This window comes from Entelurus aequoreus, linkage group LG21, assembly GCF_033978785.1.
Source record: "Entelurus aequoreus isolate RoL-2023_Sb linkage group LG21, RoL_Eaeq_v1.1, whole genome shotgun sequence".
Taxonomy (NCBI): domain Eukaryota; kingdom Metazoa; phylum Chordata; class Actinopteri; order Syngnathiformes; family Syngnathidae; genus Entelurus; species Entelurus aequoreus.
In genome coordinates, this window is record NC_084751.1 from 18,398,502 (window position 1) to 18,408,772 (window position 10,271).

At 44.3% G+C, this 10,271-nt stretch overlaps 1 protein-coding gene across 1 annotated transcript in view; it reads right to left on the bottom strand.

The window, feature by feature from the left end:
* Positions 1–2,096: 2,096 nt before the first annotated feature.
* si:dkey-88l16.3 (low-density lipoprotein receptor-related protein 2) overlaps positions 2,097–10,271 on the bottom strand; it is a 22,175-nt gene continuing 14,000 nt past the window's right edge. Inside the window, exons 20-26 of the mRNA XM_062031110.1 lie at positions 9,520–9,718; positions 9,326–9,451; positions 4,616–4,723; positions 3,023–3,259; positions 2,560–2,875; positions 2,354–2,450; positions 2,097–2,174 (exon numbers count right to left, since the gene is read on the bottom strand). Of these exons, the coding sequence (XP_061887094.1) occupies positions 2,127–2,174; positions 2,354–2,450; positions 2,560–2,875; positions 3,023–3,259; positions 4,616–4,723; positions 9,326–9,451; positions 9,520–9,718 (1,131 nt within the window). The 3' untranslated portion in view covers positions 2,097–2,126. The remainder of the gene's footprint in view (positions 2,175–2,353; positions 2,451–2,559; positions 2,876–3,022; positions 3,260–4,615; positions 4,724–9,325; positions 9,452–9,519; positions 9,719–10,271) is intronic.

A 10,271-nucleotide genomic window follows, 5' to 3' on the forward strand; every position in this document is an offset into this window, starting at 1 on the left:
GCATGGGAGTTTGCCCAACCAGTCTACATGTGCTTTGTGGACTTGAAGGCATTCGACTGTGTCCCCCGGGAAGTCCTGTGGGGAGTGCTCAGAGAGTATGGGGTATCGGACTGTCTGATTGTGGCGGTCGGCTCCATGTACGATCAGTGTCAGAGCTTGGTACGCATTGCCGGCAATAAGTTGGACACGTTTCCAGTGAGGGTTGGACTCCGCCAAGGCTGACCTTTTTCACAGATTCTGTTCATAACTTTTACGGACAGAATTTCTAGGCGCAGTCAAGGCGTTGAGGGGATCCGGTTTGGTGGCTGCAGGATTAGGTCTTTGCTTTTTGCGGATGATGTGGTCCTGATGGCTTCATCTGGCCAGGATCTTTAGCTCTCACTGGATCGGTTCGCAGCAGAGTGTGAAGCCACTGGGATGAGCATCAGCACCTCCAAGTCCGAGTCCATGGTTCTCGCCCGGAAAAGGGTGGAGTGCCATCTCCGGGTTGGGGAGGAGACCCTACCCCAAGTGGAGGAGTTCAAGTACCTAGGAGTCTTGTTCACGAGTGAGGGAAGAGTGGATCGTGAGATCGACAGGCGGATCGGTGCGGCGTCTTCAGTAATGCGGATGCTGTATCGATCTGTTGTGGTGAAGAAGGAGCTGAGCCGGAAAGCAAAGCTCTCAATTTACCGGTCAATCTACGTTCCCATCCTCCCCTATGGTCATGAGCTTTGGGTTATAACTGAAAGGACAAGATCACGGGTTCAAGTGGCCGAAATGAGTTTCCTCCGCCGGATGGCAGGGCTCTCCCTTAGAGATAGGGTGAGAAGCTCTGCCATCCGGGGGGAGCTCAAAGTAAAGCTGCTGCTTCTCCACATCGAGAGGAGACAGATGAGGTGATTCAGGCATCTGGTCAGGATGCCACCCGAACGCCTCCCTAGGGAGGTGTTTTGAGCACGTCCAACCAGTAGGAGGCCACGGGGAAGACCCAGGACAAGTTGGGAAGACTAAGTCTCCCGGCTAACCTGGGAACGCCTCGGGATTCCCCGGGAAGAGCTGGACGAAGTGGCTAGGGAGAGGAAAGTCTGGGCTTCCCTGCTTAGGCTGCTGCCCCCGCGACGAGACCTCGGATAAGCGGAAGAAGATGGATGGATGGATGGATGGATACATTTTTTGATTACATAAGGTTCATGTGAAGGGAATATACACAATCACCATCATAAAGTACAGTCAAAACTGTCTATGGCAATCACTCAAGTGAAACAGCAAAAGTGGCCACTATACACAGTACATTACGGACCTCATCCAAATGTATGTTCCAGCTTGCACATTGAGGCCTGAAAGCCAGTTCCAACTTGTGGTGCCTTAGTAACCTGGGGTGGACCACTCTATGCACAGCTGTGACACCCTTGCGTTGCAGACTTCTCTACAAAGAAGATCCAACTACGACCATACGTTGGCTTCCCTATAGGCTGGACTCTCACGTTATTTATTAATGCAACAAATCAATAATTGTACCCACTCAGTATCCATTGCAGCCAGTCACCCTGAAGGTGGGTCTCCACATCTGCAGTGGCTTCCCAAGGTTTCTTCCATTTCCCAGTTTTGGCTTTTTAAGTTTTTCTTTGCTTGATGAGGATTCAGACTCACTGTTTTGTTTTTTAACTTGGCACGAGTCCTGTGGCCCCCAGTGTCTTGTTTCATTTGAATGGTTTTTACTTATTTCAATGTTTATTTTATAATTTTTACATTTTGCTTTATAATGTGCATCACTTTGTATACCGTTTAATAAGGGTATATAGTGGATTTTTGTAATCAAATTAAACATGGAAGAAAAATCATCATTATTCCCTTCAACATCATTGCAACTAATTTTGATATCAGTGATTAGTAAAAATATATTTCTGAGATACAAAATAAGACAGCATTAACATACTGTATATACAGGTGGACACTAAAGACTAATATGTAGTCGCTAACAGTTTTGACAGTACAACCTTGTTATAAAATGTGCTTCTGTAACCAGCCTGGTTCAGTCCCTGCTTTCTGTTCTTATCAGTGTTGAAAGCTGTGACATTTACGTATGAGATAATAAACTTGACAAAAGTTCCACAGCTGATCTGCCAGCAGACGTTTATTGGATGTTATGAAGCTACAGGACGGTTCGTCAAATCTATTGTGGAATCAAGCTCCTGGAAAAGAAAGAAAGAGAACATTTACTGAAGCAGAAACTTCCACCTCTGCCAGTATTTGAAACAAAATGTGAACAAGCAAATTTGACTGTCAGCTTGTATTAGCTCTTCACTGTTTTCATCAATCAGCGTAATTTACTTCCATACTATTTTGATTCAGTTTAAATTCTCAGTTTTACCTCACGGTCAGTCTCAAAGTGTTCATCAGGTAGGCCCATATTATCCATGAGTGTTTCTTTCTCTGGTGATCGGCCTCTGATCAATGCCCAGGCGTGCCTGTTCATCACACAATGCAAGTTTAGAAAAGGAACAGCAGTTTTCCTGCAGTGAATACAGGAAGCTAAGCAGTTTTTCTTTTAAATGCAAGTTGACTTTTGAATTTTACCTTTTTCCAAAAATGAAAGCAACAACCGTGAATGCAGCAAAAAGAAAGACTACTCCGAGGACAACCCCCACATGGCTTCGTCTACTCTGCTCCTCTTGACAGAACTCTCCCTTGTAACCAGCGATGCAGTGACAGTGATGGGCTTTGCCTTGCATAACACAGCGGCCATGACCGCTACAGTGTTGCTGACCACATGAAGCAGAGTCCTCGTCTGCGAAAGTGTCCTTTGGAGGGTTTTGGTGAGGAGGTGAGAGTGAAGACTTGGGAAGATGGTCGTCATGAACTTTTTTTCCAAGAGGAAAGTTCATATATGGACCTAAAAAAAAGAGTTCATATTGCTTAGTATTCTAATTCATAGTCGCACTGTATTTTGGTTTACTGTCGGTTACTCTTCAGCAAGAAAAAAAGCACAGTACTAGACTTTCCATTACAGTGAATTATTCCAAGTAGTCCGACAACTCACAGTCCTGTTCATCGGATTGATCCGGACAGTCCAAACGTCCATCACAGAACTTCTTGCTGCTGATGCACTTGCTGCTATCAAGACAAGCTTGCTCTCCTTTGGGACACGGGTGCTCGGGTGCACAGGAAGTGGGACTGATGCTGTAAAATCCACGACTGCACTTGCATGTGCGACCTCCAGGGTAAGGCAAACAAAGATGCGCACACTCCCCATTTTTGTTGGAGCACCTATTTGATCCTGTGGGTTGAAGGTAAATATTAAACTTGTAAAAAAATATCCTTGAGGGTAAATATGCCAGACCGGCTGTGGCGTCAAGGTGTACAGAACCTCTTCACCAGGTTAATGACTCATGTCTTTTTGTATGAATACATGTATAATTGTAAAAAAGAAAGTATCAAAAGTCTTGCCTCTCAGCCGCATATATTCTGTATTGTCTACATCAGGGACCGGTTTAGTGTATGCATTATTTTCACGGACCGGCTTTCCACGTGTGGCAGATAAAAACGGCAACAAAATGAGCATGAAAAATCAACTCACTATAACGCTGAAGTAGTGGGAGTCCTAGGCGTGTTTCTTTGCGACAAGATAGTCTCCGGCATGTTGATGGCATATACTGTATACCAGTGTTTAACCAAAGGGCCAGGTTCTAGTGTTGGGCCGCGAGTAATATGTGTTTTTCAGCTGTGGTCCGTATAGGCCGCAGCGGTACTCAATTATAATACATTTTTCCACCACCTGTGGCAGTAATGACAATATCAAAAAAGTCAGAGAAATTTCTTAAGCGCAAAACTTATGACTAAAGTGGTGAAGTTGTATTTTCATTTGCACTTTAATTTTATTGGCGATTTAAGAAACATGAATTTAGTTTATTTTAGCACAACATAAATGTATTGTTTATTTATTTTTTTAAATCAGCCTGACCTAAGCCTACGTTTTATTTGTTAAATAAACTGATTAATACGTGCTTTTATATCATTTGATAAGGTAGTGAACTGTAAGTAGGTTAGATATAATTATTTAATATGATCAATATTAAGAGTAAGATTACTAATTCAGTGTTAATATTGTAGTGGTGCCTGGGCCCCTCTGTAGTGGAACAGCTGTGTCCCGAGGTCAAAAAGGTTAAGGACCCCTACTATATACAATGACCCTGCACGGCACTGCAGATGGAAATTAGCCTTTGGCTACAATCTGGCACGTTAACATTTGATATGTCCATTAATATGCATTGTCCCATGTACTATAACAAATGAGTTGAAATATCCATCTATTAACAAGCTTATTGGTGTGTTTAGTGGGACATGTGCAAGTTAAGTTGGAGAAAATGCGGTAGTTCATATATTTATGTGTCTGTGCGGCCAGGTAGCAATTGCGTCACGGACCGGTAACAGTCTCCGGACCAGTGGTTGGGGACCATTGGCCTGCATTACTGTGCCACTCCGAAGGTATACATCCCCCAAAAGCTTTGCAATGTTTTAATCACCATTTAATTAGCTTCTTCAGGAGTTCTGTGAGGTTCACAGTGACAAAGCAAGTGTTGAGCATGACAAATAGGAATTACTTATTTTTCTATTAACACAAACCACTTCTCACCTTCCTGGCTGTCATTACTGTAAGCTTTAATTTGCACCAGGCTGGTTTTTGACTCAAACCACAACTGTTGAGGCTGGAGGCCATTGCTGAACCACATTTTGGTGACATCTACATGGGTTAAAGAAAAAACAAAACATGGCAAATCCTGCAGCAAATGTGTAGCAAAACTAACACATTCAGGTATGTCCGGTCCATTTGTTAAAAACGTGAATGGTACACACTGGGACATCTGCAAGGGTGAACAAGGCTAATTTTGATCAGCACTAAAGTCCTCACATTTATTTGAATCAAGATAATGTATATGCATTGTTCACTAACAACTTCATCGGAAATGTTAAATGTCCTTGTACTTTCACTATAGGATGCAACTTATTTTGGCTTTATGAGAATGGCAAGAGCATTACACAGTGGTACATGAGTAATACTGCAGAACATATTTGCTGAACAAATGCTACGTCAGTCGTGTTTAAAAAGTATGGCCAACTTAAAAAGGGGCACTATCAAGGACATGTGCGGCTGTGCCCGGAAGCATGAATTGCTATCATTTTGACTTTAGTTTTTCTGACAATATGAACCGAAATAAGTTTTTATATAGTTCAAAACATACTCCAGTTTATAAACTTACAATAAAACACGCTTTTATTTCATAAAGTATAAATTTGTGACCGTATTTGATGCTGTTGCTAGTGAAGGGCAGCCACTTTGACACCCACACCCTTATTTTCCCAAAATCTTCATTAGCTTTGGACCAACAATCAGATAAATTGTGACTTGTGTGAAGTATGTCAACGGTGGTGGCTGCCTACAATGCATTTGTAATCACTGCATGTATTGCTCATGTATTATTCCAACTGATCCTTATTTTTTGTAACATGCCAAGTGAATAAGTGTACTTTAGTAGTTATTTTCTCATATTTTTGCACAGTTACTGAGATATGCAGGGATTTTTGGTCCAGAACATATTTTGCTTTATTCATCAATGTTTTTGCCACTTTGTTATATATTTTTTTTAGAAGATTTCCAGCTTCTCCTCTCTGAGCTTCCACCTTATCGTGGTAGAGTAGTTTGCGTGTCCCAATGATCCTAGGAGCCATGTTGTCCGAAGCCCATTGGTTGGGTCTCCCACAACAAACAGGTCCAAGATGAGGGACCAGACAAAGAGCAGCTTGAAGACCTATATGGAAAGTTCGTTTCAAGGAACCAGATTTTCCTCACCCCAGACGCATGTCACCGAGGAACCCCACTGGAGCCAGGCCCAGAGGTGGGGCTTGATGGAGAGCGCCTGATAGCCGGTCCTGTGCCTGTGGGCACAGCCCGTAAAGGTAACGTGGGTCCCCTTTCCAATGGGCTTACCACTCATTAGGTAGAGCCCTTGGTGGTCTGATCCTTGGCTACAGAAGTTAGATCTTGGGACGTGGAACGTCACTTCGCTGGAGGGGAAAGAGCCTGAGCTGGTGCGCGAGGTAGAGAAGTTCCGGCTAGATCAAGTGGGACTCACTTAAATGCATAACAAGGGCTGTGGAACCAGTCTTCTCGATAGGGGCTGGACTCTCTACCACTTTGGTGTTGCAAGCAGTGGGAGGAGAGGGGCTGGGGCGGCAATTCTTGTTGCCCCTCGGCTCAGAGCTTTAACCTTGGATTTAACCCGGTAGCTTCTCTCCGCCTTCGGTTGGGGGGGACAGGTCCTGACAGCAGCTCAGAGTACCCGGCCTTTTTGGATTCCCTCGAGGGAGTACTGGATAGTGCTCCCTCAGGTGATTCTCTTGTTCTGCTGGGTGACTTTAACGCTCACATTGGCAACGAAAGTGAAACTTGGAGAGGCGTAATTGGGAGGAACAACCGCCCAGATATGAATCCAAGTGGTGTGATGTTATTGGACTTTTATGCTCATCACAGATTGTTTGAATATGGTATTCATTATGGACAGAGTGTCCATGTGCACTTAGAATTTTAGACTTTGTAGTTGTGTCATCGGGTTAGGGGTCTCATGTATTGTGAAGAGCGGGGCAGAGCTTTCTACCGATCACCACCTGTTTGCGAGTTGGCTCCGATGGTGGGGGAAGATGCCGGTCAGACCTGGCAGGCCCAAACACATTGTGAGGGTTTGCTGGGAACGTCTGGCAGATTCTCCCATCAGAGAGTTTCAATTCCCACTTACGTAAGAACTTTGAACATGTTACGAGGGAGGCGCTGGAACTTGAGTTCGAGTAGACCATATTTCGTACCTCTATTGTCGAGGCAGCTGATCAGAGCTGCGGCTGCAAGGTGGTTGGTGCCTGTCATGGCGATAATCCCAGAACCAGCTGATGGACACCAGCGGTGAGAAATGCCGTCAATCTGAAGAAGGAGTCCTATCAGGTCCTTTTGGCTCATGGTACCCCAGAGGCAGCGGACAGGTACCAACAGGCCATGCGGCACGCGTTTATGGCAGTCGCAGAGGCAAAAACTCTGACATGGGAGAAGTTCGGCGAAGCCAAGGAAAACAACTCCCGAATGGCTTCGAAGCCATTCTGGACCACCACCCGCCGCCTCAGGAGGGGGAAGAAGTGCACTGTCAACACCGTACATGGTGGGGATGGTGTGCTGCTGACCTCGAATCAGGACTTTGTGGATTGGTGGAGGGAATACTTCAAAGACCTCACTTCCACTTCTTTCTATGAGGAAATCTGTGGAATCTGTGGTGGGCTCTCCTATTTCTGGGGCTGAAATTGCAGAGGAAGTTAAAAAACTATGGTCGAAGGGCCCCGGGAGTGGATGAGATCCACCCGGAGTTACTTAAGGCTCTGGATGCTGTAGAGCTGTCTTGATTGACAAGAATCCGCAGCATTTTATGGACATAGAGGACGGTGCCTCTGGATTGGCAAACCGGGGTGGTGGTTCCTCTTTAAGAAGGGGAACCGAAGGGTGTGTTCCAACTATCGTGGGATTGCACTCTGCCTTCCCAGTAAGGTCTACTCAGGTGTACTGGAGGATGCTACGCCGGATAGTCGAACCTTGGATTCAGGAGGAGCAGAGTGGTTTTCGTCCTGGTCATGGAACTGTGGACCAGCTCTATACTCTCGGCAGGGTTCTTGAGGGTGCATGGGAGTTTGCCCAACCAGTCTACATGTGCTTTGTGGACTTGGAGAAGGCAGTCGACAGTGTCCCTCGGGAAGTCTTGTGGAGAGTGGTCGGAGAGTATGGGGTATCGGACTGTCTGATTGTGGTGGTCCGCTCCCTGTATGATCGATGTCAGAGCTTGGTCCGCATTGAAAGTCTGATCAACTTCCAGTGAGTGTTGGACTCAGCCAGGGCTGCCCTATGTCACCAATTCGGTTCATAACTTTTATAGACAGAATTTCTAGGCGCAGTCAGGGTTTTGATGGGATCTGGTTTGGTGGTTATAGGATTAGGTCTCTGCTTTTTGCAGATGTGGTCCTGATGGCTTTATCTGGCCAGGATCTTCAGCTCTCACTGGATCGGTTCGTAGCAGAGTGTGAAGCGACCGGGATGACAATCAGTACCTCCAAGTCCGGGTCCATTGTTCTCGCCTGAAAAAAGGTTGGAGTGCCATCTCCAGGCTGGGGAGGAGATCTTCGCCCAAGTACCAAATGAGGTGGTTCGGGCATTTGGTCAGGATGCCTCCCCGACGCCTCCCTGGGGATGTGTTTCGGGCACGTCTGACCGGTCACGGGGAAGACCCAGAACACGTTAGGGAGACTGTCTGCAGACTTGCCTGGGAATGCCTCAGGATCCCTCGGCAGGAGCTGTACGAAGGAGCTGGGGAGAGGAGAGTCTTGGCTTCCTTTCTTAGGCTGCTGCTCCCGCAACCCGACCTCGGATAAGCGGGAAATGGATGGATTTCCAGTTCAATTTCTTATCTATTATTACACCCAAAATTGGGTTTCTTTTAAACTTTAAATGTCTATTTGTATTTGAAATTTTCTTCTGTTACCAAATCGCATTATTTTAGTTTTACTGTGTTTCAAAGATAGTCTGTTTTTGTCAAAACATTGCTTCAATTTGTCTATTTCTTCTGTCATTTGTATTAGCTTCTGTGTGTTCTGTCCTGAACAAAACGCAGATGTTTGTCTTGCGTTTACCTCGCACGAGAAAAAACGATTGCTCTCCAGTGTTTGCAAACCTTCACATCCGAAACTTTCGATTGTGGGGAACAAGGTTAATTAAAGAGGTTAATTTATGAGACTTCATACTTCACTAAAATAAACTAATACGAGATTGCTTTATAGCAGTGCTATCCAACTGGGTAGTAAGTTTAAAAAATTTTGGAGACTACCATTTTTGCAGCAAATAAATGTAATAAAAACTAGAGCACTCATGTTGTATAGAGGAACTTAAACCAGTGTAAAGATTGTAGCAGATCCTTGCATTGACATTTTAACCTTCTCAAGGACAGCATCCACCAGTAGTTTGCATAAAGTAATTTTTTTTAAATGTGTAACTCTAAAACAAGAAATAAATGTCAGAGAATGCTGGTTCTCTAAACAAAAATAGTGAATAGCCGTCCTTAGCTTTCTGGAAATGGGGCCCGTAGAACATCTAAGTTGAATAGCCCTGTCCTATAGTCAAATATATTATAAATATACAGTAATAAAGTAAACCTTTAGCTTATTGTACAAAACAGTTCTTCAAACATGATATACAAAGAAAAAAACATCTGCATTTGGAGTAAAAGCAGTCGAGTTGACTGCCTAACGTGACCATCCTTACCCTTTTCCAGGGTTATCCAGAGCAGGATATTCTCAGTGTATGTGAAAGAAGTAAGCAAACCTGGCCCCGTTTTGTACTGTTTATAGCCAGATCCATCAAGTCCAATAGAACAGATTAGGCCTTCTCCTAAAGGAAAAACAAACAATGATGAAAAATGGAGACCAAGATGGGCTCAATGAGGTTGAACTCCAAACCTGTGTCAGCCCAGTAGATTGTGGTCCCTTTGTTGGAAAAGACTAATGATGTGGGGACGTTGGACTTTTTCCAAAGCACTGCTTTGTTGCTCCCATCCATCCAGGCACAGCTCACCTCATGTTGCCTCTTGCCGCCAGCCACAAGGGATGTGTAGCAAAGTTGACTTGAGGGAGGATGCACTGCAATGGATGTTGTGCCCTGAAACAATGTTTATTTACTTACAATTGTATTTAACATTTTAATGTCATTGTCATACAGTAAGCATACTTCCTCTAAATAATGCAATTTGAGGTAGTTCCGAGGGCTGAACTAAGTTAATGCGAGGAGGCTTGTGAGCAGGGCCGTAACTACGACTTGACAAATACTGAGGTCAAAAATTGGTTGTCCAAGAGGAACTTTGAAAGGCTGAAATCATGTGTATCCCAGCCCCATACAAATGATAGTACCTTGAGCAACAATTCATTTGCAGAGTAACAAAAAATTTAATTGAGCTATATCAATCACTCATCCAACATCTTTGATAATCCGCATGATTTTGTAACAGTCCACTTTTTTTTATTAATATCCTGAAGTTTAGCATACTACACATTTTCAATATTACATTTTTTTTAGAATACATACCACCTTTTCAAAGACGACCAGGGTTCTAACTTGAGATGTTCTGCTTTGCACTGCAAGTGCTAATGACGTCCGCCACGGAGCCACCGGAAGCAATGGAGGACATTTTAGTTTCATATTCGAATCAGTGACA